Source organism: Drosophila elegans, unplaced genomic scaffold, assembly GCF_018152505.1.
Source record: "Drosophila elegans isolate 14027-0461.03 unplaced genomic scaffold, ASM1815250v1 contig_208, whole genome shotgun sequence".
Classification (NCBI taxonomy): domain Eukaryota; kingdom Metazoa; phylum Arthropoda; class Insecta; order Diptera; family Drosophilidae; genus Drosophila; species Drosophila elegans.
The window spans coordinates 9,080,686-9,105,683 of NW_024545578.1; the positions used below are offsets into that span (position 1 = coordinate 9,080,686).

Sequence of the window (24,998 nt, forward strand, 5' to 3'; positions counted from 1 at the left end):
ATTTTAACTCAATTTACCGGATGAAGTAAAATAAATAACGATTTTTTATTATCATTTGCTCGTTCTGCTATTAATATTAACGATCCCATTAAACTCAGTGAGGCCTGAAGTTCTATAGTAAAAACATGACAATTTAATGCTAAAAATTCAATGACACTTTATTTTAAACTTTTTTCATTGATTTAGAATTTATATAACATAATAGACTTTTTAATTGTGTTCTTACAAATACTTCCTAAAATAGAATTTTAAAGCCTTAAAATGAAATCTAAAATCAAATAATTGCATCATATTTTCTTGTGCAAGAATTTGTCATTACAAAAGTTAATTAAAAACAGGGTATTTCTCAGCCTAGGCCGTATCAATTGCTCGTTTCCTACTCGTCTTTTCCCAGTGTTTTTTTTATTTTTATTTTCGCTCTGTCGTTTGGCTTGTAATTAAAACTTGTTGGCAGACTGTCAGGCAGCGAGTTAACAAGTCGGCAGCTTCACAGACGAGGAGAGAGTGCGGATGAGCCGTAAGCGGCGAACTGTGAGTTGGCGAAAATATTATTTAATTGTCAGGCCAGGCGCTAATTAAAGTCCAAGCCAGGCCGCGAAGTCTCTCGCCCGATTCCGAATCGGCCATAAAGCCAAACACTTAACGATGCTCCACGAGCATCTTCAGCCCGATATTTATGTTTATTGACTGCTGCTGCTGGCGACTGACATCATCATCATCAGCAGCAGCAGCAGCATCAGCATCAGCCACAACCTCTCCGTTTCAGAGTTTCAGCTTGTAGGAGAAAGATAAAGAGAAAAAGAAAGAGCCAAGTTAGTCATAACACTTTGGCACAATGTGGCCGAAGGTCTAGTGGAGATGTCAGACCGAGTTATGGTAATTGTTGCAAATTATTTATTTATTTATGCACGTGGCAGGCAGCCCCAGTCGCGTTTGTCGCCTGATTATGTGCTTATTTATAAGAGCCATGGCCAGGTACATATAAGGATAAATGCGGGATTCAGCGACTGCTGCCACTAATGAGATGCAAGCAAACGGCATCCGAGCTGCATATGAATATCAATTATGTGGAGGACTACAGGCCATGCGGATCATGGCCGTAATCGCAACTCAGAGGGGCAGCCACGCCCCCTCGTTACGCTCCAGCGCCTTTCGTTTGGGCCAAATTGAAGTGGCTGAACAGACGTCTAGACCCGAGACGCGATGCTTTTCGGCGGTGGTCGTAACAAAGCTTTTAAGCCAGAATGTTCAGCCATTTGCATAGTAACAAAGGCCCGAAAGTGTCGGAAAATGTAAGGGCAGATAGTGCGGACAGCGAGCAGATAACTGTTTCAAATGATTTTAAAGCAAATATCTGGGGACCAGTTTGGGATTTTCAGTGCTCAACAGATTTTAAAAATTTAGATAGCAAATTTTGCATTTTTTGAAGGATGTTGATTAGGAATAAAAGCGAATAAAGGAAAAAATAAATGATATTTGATGATATCTAGATACTATATAAATTTCTTTTCTTTGAATAAACTTTATTTAACTTATTTAATATTTATTTATTATTTAATAATTTATTTCCCTTAATAAAAAACATTTGGTTTAATTTATTTAAATCATAGCGAACAATCATTTTTAAAACAGAAACTAGGATCTATATATATATCCACATTTTACGCTTTTAAAATAAAATAGAATCATCATTAATAAATATTTTGCCAACCTTAAAATTTAAATGTGTTTAACCTTTTGACCTTTTTCTTGAGCATCTGAAGTGACATCATTGCAGATATCAAACCTTTTGGGTCCTTTCGAAACTTGACGACAACGCCCATCGCAGGACTGTGGATCCCTTGGCCTGCCACGCCCCTTCTTCTTCCGCCCTCTTCTGCTGTCCTGCTTATTTACAACTTGACATTTCACTTGCGAGTCGCGGGGCCCTTTAATGCGCTCCAATTGCATTTTATGACAGACAAAACTGACCTACTTAAGGCTCTCTCCTACGCACACACACACACACACTGCCACGCCCATTTCGTCCTTACTTGGTTTTTCGCCCTCAATCGCATTATAAATTTAATGGGTTTGACCTTTTTTCCCTCGATGCTCGACCGCAATTTCAATAGATTGGCAAACTGAAATCTGAGACCAGCGGAAATCGACATAAAATTTAACTAAAATGTCCTTAAGTAGCTCAAGTGTTTAAAGGGGGCAACAAAATGGTCGCTGCGCATGGCGTTCACTAAGTAGAGGATCCACAAGTGGGGCGAAGTAAATTTGAAACTTTTCCATGGCTTTAGATGCGCTTTAAATGGCTGGGAACTCTTTTTATCTCGCTTTGTTCGCCGCCCAGGGTTGTCGCATTTCACGCTCAATGCACAGCGGCCATGGCCACGCCCCTCTTCCCCGCCTTCGCCATTGTCAATATCCTGGCAGCCATTTCCTGCTTTGTTTTGCTGGAAAGGTCGAACACTTTTTGCCGCCACTGTTGTCCAGTCATGGGTAAAAATTTTTGTGACTGAAAGTCTCAAGTAAGTTGGCCGAAAGAAGGTTTTCCTTTTTTGCCACCCACCACTGGCATTGAAATAAGCGTCTTCAACTAGAAGCAAAAACATTGCAAATTGTTTTCCCTTTTTTGTTTATTTTGCCACTTTTCTCTCGACGCACAGGACCTGTGGCAGTCTGTATTTGCTCTTGTTTTTGTTCAATTTTCCCTGCCTGTCATCTTTTCTTTGAATGCTGCTGCTGCACTTTAGAAACTTTTTGTGTTCGCCAAATGTTATTTCAATGCCTGGGCCACTTTTTCCCTAAGCCCCCTCGATTTCTATCTGTGGATTGTATTGAAATAAAAGTCCCGAGATGCGCTTGAATGATTTTTGGTTCGTGCAAATATTTTATTGACTATTATTCTGGCTGCTCTTCAGTTCCGTTCGTTCGTTCGTTTGGCCGGCCTTCCTTGTCCTTATTGTTTTGTATGGGAGTCCTTCAGGACTCAGGACCGTCTATTTTCCTCTCAAGGGTTTATTTTGGATACGTTTTTCTTGATACACATATTTTCGTTGCGCAATTTCGCACTGCCAGTTGAATATGAAGAAAGCAGAGGAAAAACTCAAAATGGCATTTATATTCTTCAAGATGAGTTTGCTTGTGCGAACAGAGCAGCAAATTCAATAGGAAGGGTGTTGGAAATTGCCAAATTATGGGGAAATTGATGGCTAAATTTAAATTATTTGCAAAGGCATTATTTTGTGTTAAAGTTGTCGAGGGCTGTCAATTTAATGATTGTCATGCTGCTTGTATATATTGCTGAATTCAAGCACTATATTTAACCTTTTAAATTAACGAAATTGCCACTAATTCAAAGCGTTTCAAATGTTTTGCACATGCCTCGTTCCTTTCTCTATCCCTCGATCCGAAAGCCTCAATGAATGGCGGCAATTATAACATTTAGCACGCATTTCAGTTAAGCTAAGGCAGAGCTCATTTATCATCATGACGGCATGTCTATCTGTACACAGAAAAAATACAAAAATGTTTATATAACATCGGAATTTAGTATGCATGCTTTTTGATAGTTGTTTATTTAAATAGTTTTCTGTTACTCTAATTATATATAAATTTCAAAGAACTTTTGAACTTTAACTTTTTTTAAAACAGAAGCAAAAACAAAGCCAAACGTTTATTTACAAAAAATATATATTTTCTGTGCACAAGTACATATACATTTTGATATAAATGTGCATAGAAATGTGGAGATATTTTTCCAATATTGGCCTCCATCTCTTTCAATTTTAATTGGCGGCCTCAAACGGCGCGAAACTAATGAAAAATCATCATCAAAGAACAGAATAAAAAAAGGCAAGAATGGATACAATGAATGAAAGGGTTGGGGTCTACAAAACATGGCATTTTAAAGTCATTCCTACTAATTTTATGAGACTTTCCTTTTGGTACTTTTCCTTTTGGCCCGTTTCCTTTTCCCCTCGCTCATCGCTTTTGTACTTCCGCTTCCGTTCCTCGCCAAATGATTATTGCAAGCCGTAAAAGGAGAATGAAAATGAAACACAAATGGACGCAGCTGAAATGAAACCATCCTTGAAATCTATTGTCTGTCTGCCAGTCCAGACAATTGCAGAATAAACAAACAAGAAAACTGCCGAAAAAACAGCTAAAAGTAAAAACAAAATCGGGGCAACAAATGATGCCTGATCTGGGGGGTGGAGGAGGTTGGAAAATCCAGAAGTGGCAGGACCCTTAATGTAATTGAAAAACATCAAATCGAAATGAAAATCAAAGAATGTATCTGCCATGCGATAGGCAAATGCAACACGATTGTCTGCTCCTGACATCTTCGCATTTAAATACACTTTTATGCGCCCAAGTAGCATAAAAATCAGCATAAATATTTGTTGTTGTTGTTCTCGCCATAATGACGGTGTCGATTGCCCCGCAACCCGATCTTTATTCCCTTTCTGCAGTGCGACTGCAAATGAAATGAAAACATGCAAAACAATTAAAAACAAACAACAAAATGACCAACAACAACAATGGCCCAGGCAGCTTGTTATTGAAAATCCACCGAAGGGGTTGGTGGGCGGAATTTAAGGGGCGTGGGCGGTGGCAGGGATTAAAACAACAAGACCATGTCGAACACCTAGCCGAAGGTATATACAACCCATCAACATCAACAGCCACCGCCAGCAGCAACAATGCCCTGCCACAACACAGCACACAACAACTCCATTTGCTGCGTTGCAATGGTAAAATAAATAAATATTCATGTTGGAAATTTACTTGTAAACATGCAAATTGTAAAGCAGCCGCCACCAATGAAGGACTTTGGGCAGAGCAGGGTGGAAGGGTCCGCAGTCGATTGCTTTGTTTTGGCAGTTTCAAGTGCAGGTCAAAGTCGGGGTCCTAAAATGTGGCGATTCCGAGAGAATTTGTAAAGTGAAGCCAAGCAAAGTTCAATTGAACTGCGTTTGTTTAATGAAACAGTTTCAAAAACATAAGTAGGTAATATTGAGCTGTTAAGGAGCTCAAATTGTTGTAAGCTATTTATAATTAAAATACTGAATGGCTTATACAAACCTGTTACAGAGCTCAGAAATGTTTAAGTCGATAAGTATTTTTAAGTATTTTTTAAACTTTTGTTTATACCTTATTAATTGATTTACTCACTCAGGGTTTAATCAATAAAGACAAGAATCAATATTTTATTTTTGGGATTTATGTTATACATTTTACGTTAAAAAAATGTATTTATCTATGAATATGGATATGTGATTTTATTTTTTTTTTAACTCAGTTATTATTAAAACTATTCTCTTTTATTTCGTACTCATATTTTGCAATTTTAAAGTAAAGTATTAAAGTCTACTACGATTCACGAAAGCCTGTCTATGCTGTCTATGCTTTAAATAAAGAAAACTTACATATATGGCCTTATCTGGCCATTTATATATATTTCATTGTATTTATGCACGCAAAACGTGAACATTAATGCCCGGCACACTACTTGGCGGTGTGTGTTTTCATGGCCCTTGGGGCGAGAGGGTAAAAACCCACACAAACTGAAAATGAAACTGGACTCCTCCCGTCCAACTGCTACGTGGACTATAAACAAGGACACGTACGCAATTAATTGCAGAATTATTACAAATTTCATTACATGCTAAAATATGCAAATTGTTTGACGTTGCCTCGCCTGCAGCTCCTCTGTCCTGTCTCTTTCCCCCTCTCTCTCTCTCGCCTTCTCTCTCTCGCTTCCTCTTTCGACCATGCAATTAAATGCATTTGCATACATAATAAATAAATAATGCAGATGCAACATTGCGGCATTAACTTTGCTGCTGATGTGCGAAAAATGAAAAGAGAGCGAAATTTTCTTTTAATTATCATTTTAATGTGTTTATGAACATTTGGAATAGTAAGCGAAAATTGCTCCCTAAATTGCAGGGGGGTGCATTTGCGAGTTGGGGGTGGGTTGCGAGTTGGTGGACAGCTGCATTCGCTTGCACTGAAATGCCATAAAATGGCAACAATTTGCACGCAGCTGTCGCTTTCGAGGGGTGTTCGAGTGGTTCGCATTGAGCCCGGGAGTGGGTCTCAGCTCTCCAATCGAGTTTCATTCTTCCTTCTCTCGAGCCACTGAAATTATTACATTCTACCTTCATAAATATCAAAAAAATATAATAAGTATTACTTATCACAACTATTGACTGTGTTATGACTTGATTAACTGAAGAAAATATATAAGCTGCAAGTTATTTACGCTTTTAATTAAATATTCCAAGCCTTTGACCTACATCTTAAGCAGAATAATCATTGTATTGAATTTAAGCGTAAATATTAATAAAATAGTTATTTTGCCAATAAAAATAAGAATAGTTTTTACTTATATATATATATTTTCCCAACTGAAGCCAAAGAAAAATTCCCCACATTTTTTTCTCCAACCAAATGGACTGTGAAAAGTAACTATTTAAAAAGTATTGTGGCATGGAATAAAAAAAAAGGCAAGAGGGTTTTTTTCAGTGCTATGTCGTTCACTCATCTGCAAATTGTTTGCAGCCTGTCTACATAAATGTTGCATGTCTACAAAATATTTGGGTTAAAAACATTTGCACAGAGCCCGAAAAAAGAATATATTTTTTTATTTGCATGATTGCACAGGACAGGGAGATGCAAAGGGGGGTTTGTGGGTGGCAGACGGGCTCATCAAGTACGGGATCTGTTGGACACGGAATAGGTGGAGTTGGAATGGGAGTTTTGGGACCTGGGACCCAAAGTGTAGAAGGATTCGTTCTCACTGGGGACTAGGTAGGTGCTGTTGTTTCCGAATCGAATAGCAATCTTGCTATCCGATTCTGTTTCGCCTTTATCCGCCACTTGGACCCAGCGAGGTCGATGGGTGACCTGCTCGGAATGGGCCCTTTTCTCCGCAAAACAGTGCACCCGTTCACCTGCCATTGGCAACGAAGGTCTCTGCTCCTCCGTTGCATGCTCCTCCTCCACTTGATTGGCCTTCATGACGGCCAATCGACGGCTGATTAGCGATCGTTTAGAGGGAGGATCGCTTCTTGGTTCCGGTGGTGATGGTGGTGGCGGTTTAGCTGGATTCAAAACAGCCACACAATCGGGACCGCCACGTTCGCTTCCCCGACAGGTAAGTCGCGATCGACTGGCCTCGTCCTCATCCAGGCGACCAAATTCACAGTACAACTCATCCAGCTTCCTCTGCAGACAGTTGCGCAGATTATTCTGCCGGCAGAGCATCTCCTCCAGCTCGTAAATCCTGCGACCCTGCGTCTTGATGACCTTCGTGAGCTCCCGCCGCACCTGCTGCTCACACTCGCAGCCGCAGGGCGGTTGGGTGTGGTAGATCGGCTCCGGTCCCGCACAGCATTCCGGCTGGCAACAGGGTTCGTCTTCTGGAAGGCCAGAGGGCCTTGTGCACTGCTCACACCGGCAAGGACACTCGTCCGTGGGATGGTGACCGCGGCCCAGGAGAAGGACGTCCGTGCAGCCGGGCAGGCAGCTATTGCGGCGCCTCCTAAATTGGCAGAGAGAAGAAAACATATTGATTGATGCAACTGAAAATTTTGGCAAGGTTCCGCGGTTTGTACCAAATTTTTAGTTGAAGGCCTTAACTTAGATAGAAATAAATAAAATTCTTTTGTTCGTTTGAAATAAATTAATTTGGGTTAAGTGCTTTTTACACCTGAATAAAGTGCAAGTTTTAGTGTTTTAAAAAAGTTGTTAAGGGCATACGAAACTTTTACCAATTCTACTTTCTCTTGAATCACATTAAAGGACACAAAGGAGCACACACTTAAGTCACTAGTTTTCCGCACCTGACACTCGGGTCCTGCTCCTGGTCCGCCTCCTGCTGCTCCTGCTGCTCCTGCTGCAGCTGCTCGAGCTCCTCTTCCTCCTGCATGGGAGCGCGCAACATGGTGACCTCGGTGCCATCGATGTCCGGAAAGGTCCCGCCGGTGTCCTTGAATTCCGACTCCTGCACAAATATCTCCGTGTCCGAGTCCTTGGGATTTAACCATTTGGTTAACTTTGCTCCCGAATCGCCCTCTGCCGCTGGAAGTGGTCGCAAATCCACGCAGGACTGACCCTTGCCGCAATACGTGGGCAGTGAAGCGCCATTAAGAAGCAGGACATTAACGGATGGGCGTTCGGGACCGGGCTGACCACCATCTGGACACTGGCAGCCCATGGCCTCCTCTGCCGCCGCCCTTTCATCCAGTCGCTTCTCCTTTTCCCGCTCCAGTGTCCTCAACCGCCGACCAATCTTCTTGGCCCGCTTCACAAAGTCGGGAATGTGCACCACACAGACGCAACACTGGTTTTGGATGCTCTCCAGGCAGCAGTTCTTGGCCGCCATACTGGCCTGCCAGATCCTGGCCTCCTCCGCCGTCTTGGGATATGCATACGCCTCGTTGCCCTTTGCGTCTTTCGCCGGCGGCTCTTCGCCACAGATTACACATCGCCGCCCGGACATGACTGCTGATTTTTTTATTTTTCAACAACTGGAAGTCGAGGAATTTTCAGTTTTATACCAAATTAAATTTCAACATGAGAATTTTTAACATGGAACTATTTCTGTTTGGTTGATGGTTGAGTCAAAGGAGGCTTTATAAACAGATCAGTGGATGTTATGGATTTTTATAATATTTTTAAAGAATAAAAACTTTTAGTGAAAATATTTTTTTAATAAGCCTTTGATTTTTTGAGAGAGATAGCAAAATCCATGTTGCTTGCGTAATTGCTTTTGCTTTTGTGCTTTTCCAATGGCATTTTTCGCTTTGAATGGTTTTGAGCAACTATAACAACGCACCTTGCGGTTTTTGCGGCAAGTGAATTGGGCTGTGAAAGCCGAACGCGCGTTGCATGCGTCGTATGGAGCGGTTTGGAGTGAATCGAAGTGAAGGGGTGGCTCTACCTGCTGGTTGTTATGAGGTGGCAATGATTTCGAAACCGCTGTGGGCCAGACCCACTCCCGGCTGCAATTTACGGCTGGTCTCGGGGGCCCCAGAAAAACCGAGAGAACGAGCTGTGGTATCTGGCATGCCGCATAAAGTGGAGCAGCGGCGAGTGCTATGCTGGAAACGCATTAAAATCAATTGATTGCGGTGGAAAATTGATAAGATATGTGAAAAATCCAGATCAGCAATTACAAAAAAATTTGTAAAATAAATTGTTTAAACGGGGAACTCAAACTTGGAACACAAAATCGGTCGAGTCAGTTTTTTTATACAAATTTGTTAATTTTAAGATCTCATTTCTGTACTCACTTTTTCACTCTTTCGTTCCCTCTTTTTCTTATCCGTTTCTTGTTCACAGATAAGAAATGTGCTCATAGCTATGAATACATTCGGGCGATTGTAGCTTAACATCCTCGATAGTATAGTGGTTAGTATCCCCGCCTGTCACGCGGGAGACCGGGGTTCAATTCCCCGTCGGGGAGATGTTGAATTTTGTTTTACTAATTCTTGTAAGTTTTTTTTTTATGTAAAATTTTTTTTGGTTGCCTTTGTTTCCCAACCAACTGCCTATAAAGCAGTAAACGGTTTTGAGTTGGTTAACTTTAAAAAATTAGATATCAATTTTCGATTTTATGAAAAAGTAATGAATATTTCAAAGTTTATATAATTGAAAGATACATACTTATTTATACTAGCTCTTTTTATGTATTTTATTATTTATTCGTTTCAAAACAATATTTATTCCCCAAGGTATTAAAAAGTAAAAAAAAACAACAAGTGTTCAATGCCATTAAATTCCCTTTGGGACATATACACAAAAAACAAACAAGAAACTGCCAGAAAGTCGCGGCAACGCCCACTAAACAATAGAGAGGAAAAAGTGCGTTTCGATTCAGTCAAGCCCAGAAATCTGCGCAAAACCGCAAAACAATAGCTGAATGGGGGAAAAATCTATGTCAACCACCTGCCCTGCACCATCGAGCAACGGCCAGTGGACCACAAAAATCACGTTATTTCAATTTGAATGCCACACAATCGCTGGGCACTATCAGAAATGGGTCTATCTCTGGCCTGGTTTGGCATTCTTCAAATGCCTTTTTGTGGGTTAACGCCCACGGGCAGAAATTTGAATAATCTGCTGCCGTAATATCGCCAATTTATCACTGGCCATTTGGACCCAAAGTCCCAAAGCCCGGAGTTCCGTTCGCCAACCCACCAACTGGTCACATAAAACGAAAGCAAATGTGGGCAGTTCACATTTCACTTTCGTTCAGTTTCAGACTCGGATTGGGTTTGGGAATTTGAAATTCGGAATTCGGAAGGGAAGAAGAGAAGGCTGGGGAGCCAGCCGCCTCTGCTCTATCGCGTTTTCCAATTTATCAATGGCAACAGCACGGAGGCGCTGTTAATGAAGAATTATGTTCATAATTTCCAAATTTATTGTCGCACATCTTCGCCCCAGTCGGCTGAGGATCGGATCGGATCGGATCGTCGGTGATCAGACCGCTGATGATGGGGGCTGTCCGACACTTAAGTGTGTCAAAATGTTGCTGCTGCCATGTGGCATGCTGGCTGCCCCCTGCTCCGGAGATTCCCCGATGGAACCATCATCGTGTCGGTTACGGAGACACATTTCAAATATTTATGATGCGTCTAGTCGAACGCACAATCCAAACACTCCAATCCACGGCACTTCAGGGCCCTCGACAACTCCATGTTCATGGTTCACAGTTCAAAGAGTCATTTCAAGTTTCTCGTTACAGTTTCCAGTGAAAGTTTTCCTGTCTTTCCCTAAATTTTTTTTTTTCGGTGGGGTTTTCTCGGCTATTAATTTCCACTTAGTCAGCGTTCTTGGGAAAGTATTCAATTTCCACTCAATCCTTTAAATCGAAACAGATGCCAAAACATTTTCATTTTGCCATTGGCAACAGTTTTAAAGTGGATTTAATTTGTTTCACATCTTTCCCCACGCTTCTTGTTCGTTGTCCACTATTTTTAGGTTCTCATTTTTTCGCTGGCTCTCTATCTAATTTAGTGTTCAGCTCGAATGATTTTTTGGACTGGGTCTAGTCCATAGATTTAAGTGCTCATGAGAGAGCGGAAAATTTATGTGACAGCTTATTAAATTTATATGTTTGCTCTTCATTACAGATTATACCGGCAGAACGTCATTGGGGCAGAGAGTGATTGGATACACATGTGTTAGCGGGTAAGTGCTTGAATGAATGGCCCTCGAGTCGATGCGATACGTTGGATTAAATAGCTTTAAAACGGGGGCTTAGGTTAAGTCGGCATGATCTCGCACATGTGTCAGCCCGTTTGGTTTTGATCTATTTTCGAGAGATTTAGAAACTTCTGAGTGGGAGGAGAACTATCTATGTGGGGAAATATCTAATTGAAACTACCAATGTACATAATGTATTCAAACCAAGTTTAATATATAATTATATCGTTATATAAGAGAATTTAATAACCCGTTTGGCTTATTAATTCCATAAACTTTAAATGCATGTCTAAATTTTGTTCATAAATTGCGACTTTTACCATAAATTTTGCGCTAGGATAATAAACAAGCTAAGGTTAAAGCTCTAAATACATGTTTTAAAATGTAATTAAATGTCCAAACTAATCAAGACATAACACCTCCATTAGTGGTCAATCTTCTCTGTGTTCAAGTGCCTTAAAACGGTCTTTTAAGTACCACTAAACGTGCCTTGCCTTGAACACAAACCTGCTAACCCCATTCAATCCGTACTTAAATCAAGTAAACCAAACCTCCACCCACCTGTCAACCGGGTCGTTGGCACCTTCAGCACAAGAGATAACTCAACTTGGCTCAGCTCGGCTCAACTCGGTGCCATCGCTTTATGCCATTCCAAAACTGCAGTAGACTTGATGTGAAAATTCACACTATCCGCGCCGCATAGAAAAAATGTCCCCAAAAAATCGCCGGCGCTCTGGCACTTCATTAAATAGACGCCGTGGCGTCGCTTTTCCCCACAAACGGGGGTAGAAAAAATGAAGAAAAACCTAAATGGAAAAAATTCGTTGACGTCGCTGGCGTTGACGACCGACCACACCCCCCACATTACTTGGGGGCCCAGCTCGGGAAACTTGCTTATTTTTCACACATGCGCATCAACAAAAACAACAATCGCAAAAGGGAAAAAATTACGAGAGGCAGAAATTTAAGCAACAAATTCGTCGCCTCTTTTTTTGTTGTTGTTGCCCCGCTCACATTGTTTATGATGACAATTCGCCGTCGTTGTTGTTGTTCTTGTTGTTGTCGTCGACATGTGGCCATAAAGTTGTCGGTAAATAACAAACAGGCCTTTCCTCTCATCCAACTTTTTCCTTTAAAAATACCGAAACAGCAGCCGTCAACTTTTGGAGTATCCCTTGTCGTATGTTGAAAGGATGCCGTCGCTGAAAGTCCTGGAGCTAAAAGCCACTCAGTGCAAAAGTATCTCACGGATTGCAACCACAAAACAAAAAGCCAGGCTTTTTAATTTTAAAAAGGCATTAATGAGCGAACTATTACTTATTATTTCATTACCATTTGTAGCTTAATTAAAGTCGTTGAGTTCTTTGTTTGCCACTATTTTTAAATTATCCCGAATCTATTATGTTTAATTTGCAATTACCTTTTCTTGATCATCATATGAAATCATTATATAAATTAATTTTGCAATTTCAAAATGTTGCTGTCCGCATCTAAAAATAATTGCTAAATTAATCCTTTTCAGAAATATCTTTATGGCTACCAAGAAGATTACTTCGAGCTCAACCAAATGGTTCTCTGACATCATCAGCAAAAACCTGTAAATTGTCTAAAATTTGAATTTGCCAAAACAATTATTTCTTATTTGTTTTTTTTTTTTCAAATTTTGGGTCTTGTCTGAGATCACTTTAGACATAAATTAAACCTGCACTGTACTAAGTGATTGAATTATAGCGACGACCTTCAGGCACTCGATTTCAGGTGGAAATAATTCCATAATTTGCCATGCTGATTACCACCAACCAAAGCTGACAACGCAATTTGTTTTTCGAAAATTCTGAACGTGTAATTGTCATGTTGTCAGGCAAACAATGGACAACCCCCCAAAAAAAAGGCAGCCCGAAAAGCGCGCTCACAGAAAAATAAACAAATCAGCAAAGCAACTTGAGGCCCCACCCAAATGCCGTCTATTGTTTGACTTTTTTCCAACGGCTTCGGTCGCACAAATAACCAGAAATTAGCAGGCAAATAAGTCAAGTCGCATGTAAACTCGTTTTTGGCATTGAAACACCTGCAAAGCGATTCTTGGCATATTCCAAGTGCTAAATCACCGGCCCGCCAGTCAGGGGGTAAAAGTTGAACTGGCTAATTTAAATTTATATACTGGAGATCTAAGCCAAGATGCGGCCGCCTGATTTATGCCCACCAGATTGTCACTGGCGATAGCGAAAATGATATAGTATATAGTATATATAGGAAACACGCATCGATGGGAATTGTATGCAAATGCGATCCGCTTGATGAGCCGCAGATAAAGATTGGATGCTGGCATTGATGTAAGCAGAAGCAGAAGCCCTCGACAAGAGATCTGCTCTCGAGTGCCACTTGTTGAACGGATTTGTCATTGGTTCTCTATATGTTTTGTGCGTTTTTATTTATTTTTATGGGTCGTCGATTGAAGGTAAACCGATGATGACGTATTGTTAGGGCTTACGACAAAAGGCGCTCTAATTTGGATTAGCTGGTGGGCTTTGCCTTGATATTGAACTCGATTGCGGCGAAATCAATCAACCGAGCTCTGAGGTAATTGAAGCTACAAAACAGCAGGGCACACCGAGCGGCAGGCACGTCTAAATCGCTCATAAAAAAGAAATTCATCTTCATAAAGACGAAGAAAAAAAAACACAACAAAAAAAGGGAAAACAAAAACAGACACCGACTCAGGCACAGAGAAATAAAAACCGGCAGCTCGTTGCCTCAGAAAAATCCAGCTGCGAGAGATAGTTTACTTGCGGTAATCACGCCAAAACCAATGCCTCCATCCCCATCATAAACACTTGAAAAACTGTTGGAAATTTTTGATGTACCACTTACAAGTGAGGCTGGCTCGAAAGGTTTTCATTTCGGCCCGTCGCTCCTTCCATTTTTTCGTCCGAAAATTACATTTAATGTGTGTCTGAGATTTCGATAGAGGCGTGAACCTGTTGAGATACTTTCAAAAGTATCTTGTGGATGCCGGCATCCGTTCTGAGCTTCGATGGAAAGAAAAAAAAAAAAAAAAAAAAACACAAGAGAAACGAAAACAGAATCATCATTTGTTAGAACCTGTCGATTTGGATTCAGTTGGCAGCTCATCGACCCTAATCGCATTTGAAAGTTAAGTTATCGCATCTACGAGCTACGAAAGCTATGGCTCTGTTAATTGTCAGAGAGTTTGGCTTTTCCCGGCGTTGCCTTTTTTTGGCTCGGCTTTCTTTTGGTTAAGTTGGCTAATTGCCATATTAACCTTTTGGCCCCCTGCGATGATGACGACGATGATAACCAAAGTCCGGCTGCGTGCTCGAGTTGTAACTGCGCCTCTGACTTTGACTTGGCTTATTTGCAAGTTGGGTTTGATGACGGGCCCAGTGGTCCAGTGAAAGTAATTAGTGGTTGCCAACTGGCCACTGGCAACTGGCCTTAGGGTGAAAGCAGAGCTTTTAATTGCCCTTGCCGCATAATCAATCAGCTGGTTTTGTAATTGGGCTCTGTCGGTCCGAAAGCGAAAGTGTTCACTTAGAGAATTCTGGACAAGTCGGGGGTCAGAGGTTGTGTTGTTTTGTAGGGATAGTAAATAAAAAAAAACTTGCAATCTTACATTTGTTAGGTTCATCGAACTCTGTGTATGGAATGGCATTAAAGTACTGTCAGTAAAGTAAATACAATTGCATGGAAACCTATAATTTTTTTTTATACTCAAGCACTATTAATTCTTTTTTAAAATTTAATTTTGTGCATGTTAAATGCCTAATGTTAAAACACAACACTAAAATATTATTAAATTTATATTTAAAGCCCAAACACTTAATATTTTGTCAGTTGACAAATACATTTTTGTTGTTTTCAAAATATTTGGGCTTACTTCGTTTCTTTTGCCGGTGCTAACCAACAGAAAAGGGAAATAAACAATGAATAAAATATCCCTTGGCAATAATTATATCTCCCGCGATCAACCATCATTTCCAAGCGATCCAAGTCACCCGGAATCGTCATAAGAACAAAGCTCTCACGCTCCCAACCTTCGGGGAAACGATCTCCCCCACTTGGTTGGTTCCCATCCTGGCACCAAATCAACCCCCAGTGCACGGCATTCCAAAGTGTTTTCGAAAACTGTGCCAAAGATCTCTTACTGCGATCTCTCGCCCTCCCTCTGCCATCCATGCGGATTGTATCGAGGAGTGACCCCATAGCAACGTACACACACTGACGACTGGTGGATACGGATACAATACACCAGCGATCTGTATCGGAGATCAGCAGCCGCGGAAAACAAAACCAAGTCAAGTCAAGTCAAGAAATGAACATCAAGCTGAGATGATTGTCATAATTAAGGATGTTGGATGTATTTTATGTTGGCATCTGCCAGACGCATGAAGAACGGCGGTGCAGGGGAGATTCTTCTGCAGCACTCGGGGCACTTGTAAAACCAACAGATAACCGTAAGAACGAGTTCTTCTTTTTTTCAATTTTTTTCACTGCCTCTGCTGCTTTGCTGCTTTGCTGCTCTGTTGCTCTGCTTTTGATTCACAAAAGACCCGCGCGTACAGAAGACGAAGCTTCCGGTGAAGTTCAGGTTTCTTCGGCCGCTTCTCCATGTGTGTGCACCCCGATTCTCGCTCGTTTGCTTGGTTCAAGATCAGCCCGGCACATCTCATAATTGCAGCTAAGCAAAATTATATAGCCCAAGTCGAGTCGAGATCCAGATCAGCCAGAGCGCCGCAGAGGAGCATGTGTGTGAAGGGGTCTCAACTTGTCTGTGCAAATATTTCCAGGCGATCGGTCTTTGGTCTTCGGACTGTCCCATCTTCCATCTCCCCAGCTGCAATCCACAACAATTACCGGCCGACTTGCGGCAATCTCTGTGGCAGAGTTTCAGAGTGGCAGACCAAGGCCCGCGAGAGGCTTTAAGAAAGAGGGACGCGGCAGACGGGGTTGCCTCGCACTCGAGACAAATGTATATCATTCATCAAATTAAAAGTTCAACTGCATTGCAGCGTTTTGCCAGCCAGCCTGGCCTGACTCTTCGGCTCTGACTGCCTGTCTGCCAGCCGTGAGTTAAATTGATAAGCGGGTTGCTTCATAAGTTCTGGCAATAGTAAATGTATTGTACTTATTTTGTAATGTAGAATATTTAAATAATAAAAATTCCGCAAAAACTTAAAGCTCTTAAGAAGCTACTAAGGACTAAGAAAAGGGATATTTTTAATTGAATCATTATTAATCGATTATATCCTAAGCCAAGCTCACACCATACAGACTGTTATTTAGTAATCTGAAGCATTGTTAAATATATATTTGATTTTAAATATTGTCATTTAAGTAGAAAAAATTTATTTTTGAATTTAGAATTAATTTAAATTTAATTTTAGCTCTTAAAACTTTTAAAGAAACCCTCGCTGTGTGGCAGCCAGGCTGTCATCTTGAACATGCAACATGACCGCAGCTCTGAGGCAACAACTGTTGCCGCCGACTGTTGCTCTATTTTACAGCCCGCTCCGGGGCGTTCTCCCCTCTCTCTCGCACACAGCTATGCCCGACTCTTTCTCCTGCCAATCATTGGCTGGGGCTTGGGCTGCTCATCTTTCGACTTCATTCACTCAGACATCAGCTGAAGTGGTTTCTCCTTAACCCTGCCACACTCCATCAACCCCCCTGCACCCGTCGCTTTCCACTTGTTGCCGTTCGCTCGAATGCAAGTTTTTATTTTTATTTTCATTTTTATTTTCCTCGAGTCTGGCCAAAATGCTTATTAAAAGGGCTTTTCAACTCGAATGGTTTCCTTTGGGGGGCACTCACACTAGCACTCACACGTAGTTGGATTATTTTATGGCCCTAGAACGAAGGAACGACCGCCCTGCCCTTTGACCTCAGACCACAGCTCTCTGGCTTGGTTATTTCTGTATTTGAAAATAACATTTATGAGCTTAAGATGGCTTAAGACTTTTTATTGGTTATTAGTTGTTGCCATTTCTGCTGCCGAGCTGTGTGTTTTGAGCCCCGGGATTTATGTCTTGATATTCGGGCTGCAAAGAGTTGGACCGGAAGGTCTAAGGAAGCTCTATGGTCCGACCGAAATCAAAGTTCCTAATAAGCTTAACACGTGCTGGTCATCCATTTCCAGTCACCGACTCTGCTTTTCTTTTCCTCTCTGCCAGACTTTAATCTTTAATTGCTTTTCTGGGTGCGTTTTTGTGGGAGGTTTGCTTTAGTTTAGTTTATGTTTACCCAAGCGATTTTGATAACCAAAGTTAAAAGGAAACAATGGCTGGCAGCAAGCGACTTAAAACAAAAAAAAGCAATTGAAAAAACCAATTTTTCCAACCATTTTATCCAATTCATGAACTAAGAGTAGGATATACTAATGCTAGACGAAACCATTTACCAATTTATGAATAAGTTGTTATTTCGGAACCTATATTTAATGTTGAGCAAAAATAAATCCGTAACTTTCCTCATGTCTTCACTGATCACTCGATATGATAATTATGCCAAAATTTGGTAGCAGCCCCCTTAATAGCGAACCATTAATCCGAAACCAGTTTCTATATGTTTTGCTTTCGAAGCCCGACGATCTGTGGGATGATTCATCGGCGGCAATTATCCCCAACATGGCAATTATGCAATTTTCCACCGGCTCCGAACACTTGTCGCACTTTAATGGCCAGTTGCCAGTGGCCAGGGCCATATCCGATGATTCACACGCCTCCGGGCCATTTAGATATGTAGCGAATTCCGCACGCCCAGATGCAGATCTACGAAGAGCGAAAATCTTTGCACTTGAGACAATGGAAATCAGAAAGTCTCGCCTGCTATCCGATATCTTTGGCGACCGCACATGACTAAGGCAAAGATGGAGATGCGAGATGTGAGATGCGAGATGAAGATACATACCTGGAGGCGGTGGAGCGGACTTCAAACGAGTGCCGCCGTTCGCATAGCCACTCCGGCTATCTGCAGCTAACTGTAATTGTATCTAACAGCCACGTTTGACAAGCCGTAGAGGCAGAACACCACAAAAAGCGTTCCGAAGTCACAATGGCAACGCGTCGCCCTGGAACTTGTCTGACTTTTTATGGCCAACGGACAACAACGGCATCAACGCGTGCTGGCAGCTTCCATGCTGTACAGCATCTATAGACGCCCCACCTCCTAGTACTCCACCTCAGCGATGGTGGGGCCACCCAAAAATGGTCAACGTAGCGCCACTCGAAAGAGCGAACGAAACCGACAGATACAGATAGCTGGAACAACTAGCAACTAGCAGATACAACTTGCCTCCGGCCTTGGACAGCACTTTGCTGGCTCAGATACTTGGCCATCCAGATACGTTTGCCCACCCCCATCTCCACCCCAACTTCGATTTGTGCCGTTTGCCTTTGAATTATGGGTTGGAATCAAAAAGCAACCATTATTTAAACCTTAAAAAGGGGGAGTGTCCCTAGAAAAAATAAACAAAGCCAAGTTCTAGGGAAAATGCAATGCAAAAAGTTGGGGGAATCGAAAAGTTGGGAATGATTGAAGCCATGCTTTTGCACAGAAACAAAAACTGGAATGCTCTAGCTAGTTTTAAAGCAAATAATAGAAATTATTATTATCTAAAAAAAATATATCTTACAATATTGGTTTAAAAACTAAACGAATGTTAAACCAATGCTATAGTTTCTTAAACCAACATTGTAAAGCAATCAAATAATATTAGTCTTAAAGAATGTTGATTAAGTTTTCTTGTATTACGATTCTGGAAGTTCATAAGCTCAATGTTTATAATCAATAATCGAAAATTGCTTTGACATTTTTACTGTGTAAGTACAAATTACACATGAAAACAACTAGAAACAGCAATGTTGACTTCAGAGAACTATCAAGTGGAAAACTAAAATGGAAAAGGAGAAGGAGACAGAAAAGGAGCGGAGCGGAGCGGAGTCGGGGATAAAGTCAGTTTGGGGAGCCAAGTCAACACGCCAACACTTGGCAGGCCGACAACAGCCCGGGGGAAATTCTGGGGCAAGGACTCGACGGTCTGCATCGAGCGTCAATTGAGTGGCAAACTGGAGCTGGAGGAGTTCTCTACACTCTTCACCCTACATCCTGTCCCTCGAACGAACACTCCCCTATTGTCAGAGTAAATAATAACTTATGTGCGGTGTCAGGGCCAAGATATAGTATAGTATAGGAAAAGCCGTTAGCCATGACCACGGAAATCCTATAGCTGTTCGCTTTTCCTGCCTCCTCGATGAGAAATGTAAATATAAAGAAAGCCGAACTTCGATTCACGCTCCGCCTGATGGACTTCCATCAGAGCGATTTGTGTAACCATCGAATGCAGTCAACTGGCTCCAGAGCTCCAAGCACATAATGTTAGCCCCTCGAACAGAAACTTTTTGCCCGAATTTGTCAGCGGAACAGGCAAAAGTTGAAGGGGGAAAAAAATGTTTTATGAAAGGGAATTTTGGATGAAAGTTACTGAAACCAGGAACGAGAATCGAGAATCGAGCCAGAACTCTGGCAGTTAAGTGCAAATTATCGGTTCGGAATTAGTAGAGCGAGAGACCGCGGGAGCAAGTGAGATATATGTAGATAAAGAGCAGGAGGAATGGAGCCAAGCTTTTGTGGTTGCATTTGCTAATGGAAAACTGGGCTGCTGGCTGCTGGCTGCTGGCTCCTGGTTTCCTTTTCCCTTTCACACTTTTTGTTTTTGCGGCCCAAATGCTGCAGTGCACTAAACGTGGCGCAAATAAAAACGAAAAATTTGCATGGCCCGGCAGATAAATTTTCAACACTTCCCCAACAGTTATTCCCAGAAAACCACCGTAAACATTTTCACCCAGCCGACATTTGATTACTCAATGGAAACTGAGAACTGAGAACTGCGAACTGCGTTTGCAACTGCAGCAGAAACGAATGTAAATATTTTTATTAAAGCGAAAGAGCAGCTTGTGATTCTCCCGGTTCGCAGAAACAATATTTATGTGGACTCGACTTTATCATAGAGTGGTTCAATTTCCGAAACACCAAAGCCGGGGAATGGCTAAGCGCCTTAAGAGTTGTAAATAAAATCAATTGATTTCTTATTTATAAAGCGAATTCGAGAACTGCCACCTACTAAGCCCTTGGCAAACATGACAAAAGAAGCCGACGCAGATCCCGAGCCGGAACAAGTAAACAAGCCCATAAATAAATTATTTGCTTAGGAGCAGAGTCGGCAATCGGGACTTGGGAGTCCCGTAGTCGAGAACTAGGCCTTCTTTGGCCACCAAAGGGGGAGGTGTGCAAATATATATATATATATAAATACCCACTCCCATATATATTTATTTTTTCGTGTTTCCGCTTAGTAAACACAACTGAAATGACAAAAAGGCAGCGATGTCTTGACCAACTTGAGCAGACTTCCCCCCTGGAAACATTATCAAGGCAAACAGCGGCATAATGGAGGACCAGCCTGAGGAGTGCAAAAAAAAAGGAAAAAAAGACGAACTCGGGAACTATTACGCTGTGTGTGGTCTACTCAAAAGGGAATAGGGCTGGGAATAGGGCTGGGTCATTGTGATAAATAAGTAAATAGCCGGAGACAGGCTCAGACCTCAGATCGATTTATGCAAAGCTCCCCCGGTCGGTCGGCCAAACAGCGCTTTTAGTGACGTTAAGGGGCGTGGTCCTAAATGTTTAATGGCCTGCAAATAAAAGTTATGCCATGGCAGGCTGCGGGGACATTAACGAAGCGGAAGATTATATCAGGCAAAAAACAGGCAGAGGAAATGGAAATCCGTTGATAAGCCCAACTCATTTGAGGCCTAACATTGGCATTAGTCGGGGATATAATTAGCCTAAATCACATGTGACTTGCATAAATATGGGACACAAAACAAAAAGAAATATAAGAAACAGAATATTTGACTTTAAAATATGTTATTTAAGGAAAATTAAATAAGAAGTTCGTTTAAGTAAAAGTAAAATAAGAGAACAGCAGATCCTAACAGAAACTTAATAATCCAGTAAAAAATGATTATTCGTGTTCAAACCTTAGTCATAAGTAACGCAAAATATTTCATTTTAAATATATGCAAAGAGGGCTTAAGCCAAACTTTGAACAAAAAAGCATGCAAATTAGCAATTTTGTGTTTGTCACCTGAAAAAATGTTTAAACTTCAAATTAATCATTGTTAAACAACAGCACACCTTAGGATGTTAAGAATATGCATGATTTCTGCGGAATCTGCGATAGGTGAAACCAGAAATGTATAGAGATTAAAATGTGTTTTTATATACATGACCGATCATTATGTCATCGCTTCGGTTCGATGTCGAATGCACAGACATCAGCACCCAATTAACCTTAGCAATAAATTTTTATAAAAATTCATTTTTCTTGCTTATCAAGGGAAACATTCCAGCGTGTGTATGTACTATAGATTGATGCATGTTTACATGGATTCATTTGGAGGATTTGCATTGGCTGCCGATCCGTAATTACGCTAAACGTTATGCGCATTTATTTCCCATTGATTTTGCATTTTTAATTTCGTTCGTGATTTTGTTTGTGAGCTTTCAATGAAATAGATTGGTGGAAATGTTAAGCGTAAATTTATATGGTTCAAAGTTGATTACTCGACATTTTTCGTCTGCATGTTTTTGTTTAAATATGCAAATCTGGTGCTTGAACAACTTTAATATGCAGCTGGCCAAAGAGTCAAAAAACCAGTTTACGGTCAACGTTTTTGGGATGCATAATGACTTTTTTTAGTTCAGATTTGATGTTTATAATAAATGAGAGCAAAGTGGGTGGGTGAGTTTAAGGGTCACCGTAATGAGGCCCAAAATAAGCACATTTTGGTCACCTTCAAACAATTTTGCAGACATTTTTCCGTCGTTCGATTTGTATGCGAGTATTTCTCTCTCTCTGGCTTGCCGTTTGCATTGACCTAATTTGTTTATTTATTGAAATTGCTTTTATGGGTTGCCCGAGACAGAGTGTCTACCTCTCGGTGGCCCCCATAGTATAGTATCTCTTCCATCTACAATCTACAGTCATTTTCTGGCCTCTGCACACTCGGCTTCAATTATTATTTATCGATTTCAGCTCAATTTGTCAAATATATATTTTCCACAGCCACTGTTGTCGGCCAGTGGTATAATTTGGCATTCGATCCAATGCATGATTCATTGGGGCTGGGGTAAAATATTGATGCTGAGATTCCATCGGAATCCAAAGTCGCTCTAGATCAAATGAGGTTAGCACTGCCTTCGAGGACACTCCCGTGGAAATTAAATTATAAATTTACACAGATTTATTCTTGTGGCTCCTCTGGGCATGATTCTCCCACAGCTTACCAAATTTCTGACCACCCACAAATCGGTATAAATGACTCTAGTGCCTGGGGCAGTTGGATAACATGAAGCTCTATTTTGTAGAGCCAAAAACGTGCAGATACCCGCTCTCCCCTTGACATTGTCACCTCAGTCTGGCTGTTGTTGTAATTGCTTGGTCTAATTTATGCCAGCGGACGAAGCAAAGTCAATGTCGTCGCACTGGGGACAAATGAAACCGAAATGGAAAAGAGACCAAATCACCAAAGCACCAAAACACCGAAAGACCAAAACAAAAACAAAAGCAAACAGAGCCCCCAGACAGCGACATGAAAAAGCGTTTATCTAAGCAAAATGTTACCGAAGTCCGTAATTACAATTTATTGCAGGTAATTATGTAATTTTCGTGACGGATTTTGTTGTTTAGAGTTTCAACGAGGGTAGACAAACTAAGTGCGTGAGTACACAGTGAGAAATGGATTTATAAGATTATAAACTTGACTAAGTTTACCAGAAACATCTAAATACAAATAAGTTTTTATTAAAAGATAATATAATTTAGTTTTCTGACTTTAAAATTATAGTACTTCAATGCTCTATAACTTTGTCAAAACATAAGATATTAAAAGGTTTATTCTGATTTATGATCTGTACTTGAATATATTTTATTAAAAATTCCAATTTTCGATGTAATATTTATTCTCTGTGTAGGAAAGTACTTTAAAACCCCCATTCCCTCGATGCGTACCTATTTTAAATGAGTTTTCGGATCGGAAAACTTGGTCGTCTGATTTTTAGAGGCCCATTGCATGTGGCATGCAACATTGATTGCTGTTGACCATGCCTGGAAATCTCGGCTGGTGCTGCTCCTCGTTTTTGCTGCCTTGCAAGTTGTTTGATTTCTTGTTTGCTCAGTCAGCTCGCTGTTATTTCCTGTCCGAGGCTGGAAAATGGACATGTGCTATGGAGGATGCAGCGAGATGACTGATTCTCCGGCCGCTTATTCTTACCCTTTTAAGACGTTCTCGTTTGGAGCTGAGACACGCATTTCCTGCTGGGATTATTAAGGATTGCGACAAGTCAATCGATTAATCATTGTGGGAAAGTAAAAATAGATAAAGTGGCAAACGGACGTTGAATTAAAGCATAATTTCTTGAAAAGAACCAAGTTATTGAGCAAAATTCGTTTTAATTACAAACTTTGTTATGTAAATTTCAACACAGTTACAAATTTCCCATTATCATTAACGAAGAGCTGTTCACAAATTTTGCCCCACACTTAAGAAACATCGTTCTCTTTTTTCCCCGTTGATGTTTGCCAATTAAAACCCCAAAGCTATCTAAATCACATTAGACCCGAAGAATAAAAGAAAGAAATCCCTGTTCAAACCGCTTCCGTTGAAAATTGAAATTGAAATTTAATTTGCGCAGCGAGCAGGCGAAAAAAAGCGCCAGCTCATCAACAGCGGCATTAGTTTGCACATATTCAAATCAGTTTTTTATTTGCCGAACAAAGACTGCGAAAGAAACGGGGAAAATCGTTAAAATAAAAACAGTTAAAGAGGTGTTGGGTAAGCGGCGGAAAGACAGGAAATACGTTTGGCCAACTAAACAGGGAAAATGGCGAGGAGAAAAACTGGAAATCATTGTGCGCCGCAGCCACCTCCTCCACCCCCTTCAACATCATTAACATATATTTGAAAACGCAGAGGAATTCCTCTCTGGCCCTCAACCAGCGGGTTTTGTGGCTCCTCATGAAAATTTGTAAGTATGTTGGACTTGTCACTTGCACACTTCATGACCATATTTGTCACATTTGCGCCATGTTCGCGTGGCCCAGGAGCCCGCGGGGCAACCATCCAGGGGTCCGGCATTGGGTCCGCATCCTGTGGACCCTCCTCCCTTACCGCCCCATTCCTTTACCCTCGGCGGGCAAATCAGATGCGCAACTAACGAGCAACAACCACGACAACGACAACGACGACGACATGGAAATTCGTTCGCTCTGCGTTCTGCCATAGCGAGTGACCACAGGGTATGGGTATGGCAAGGGGTATGCTGGATTCGGGAGAACTTACTTTCGGGAAGATGTTGCCAAATTACACAAAACCATAAAATTAAGGCATATTCTGGTTTGAGTTTTTAGCAGACTAGCAATCTTTTGATCTGTTAAGCTAAATTAAAATGTAATTATTTTATTAAATAATATAAACAAAAATTTCATCTTAACATCTTTTTTTTCAATAAATTTTTAGTACTATTTTGGAACAGTCATTGTCCTTGAAGTATTGATATTTATAAAAACAAAACTTCAACAAAAAAATTTAAATAAAAGAAAATGAAAAACGTTTAATAATAACTCATTAACATTAAAGATATTTATTTAATCGTTTAAATCTTAGAAATATGAGAAATATTTTAAAACAACTAAATCAGATTTAATG

At 40.9% G+C, this 24,998-nt stretch overlaps 2 protein-coding genes and 1 non-coding gene across 3 annotated transcripts in view; 2 read left to right on the forward strand and 1 right to left on the reverse strand.

Annotated features, from left to right (window-relative positions):
- LOC108146684 (leucine-rich repeat-containing protein 15) overlaps positions 1 to 24,998 on the forward strand; it is a 44,059-nt gene that overhangs the window by 2,220 nt on the left and 16,841 nt on the right. The window contains exon 2 of the mRNA XM_017272741.2: positions 11,139 to 11,196. The gene's annotated coding sequence lies outside the window, so the exon portion shown is untranslated. The remainder of the gene's footprint in view (positions 1 to 11,138; positions 11,197 to 24,998) is intronic.
- LOC108146686 lies at positions 6,627 to 8,732 on the reverse strand. The gene is made up of 2 exons (XM_017272742.2): positions 7,845 to 8,732; positions 6,627 to 7,543 (listed from the first exon to the last, which is right to left on the reverse strand). Exons 1-2 carry the CDS (start codon positions 8,501 to 8,503, stop codon positions 6,709 to 6,711), a joined length of 1,494 nt encoding a protein of 497 aa, XP_017128231.1. The 5' UTR covers positions 8,504 to 8,732; the 3' UTR covers positions 6,627 to 6,708.
- On the forward strand, positions 9,398 to 9,469 carry Trnad-guc. Its single transcript has one exon. It is a non-coding gene; the product is annotated as a tRNA-Asp (tRNA).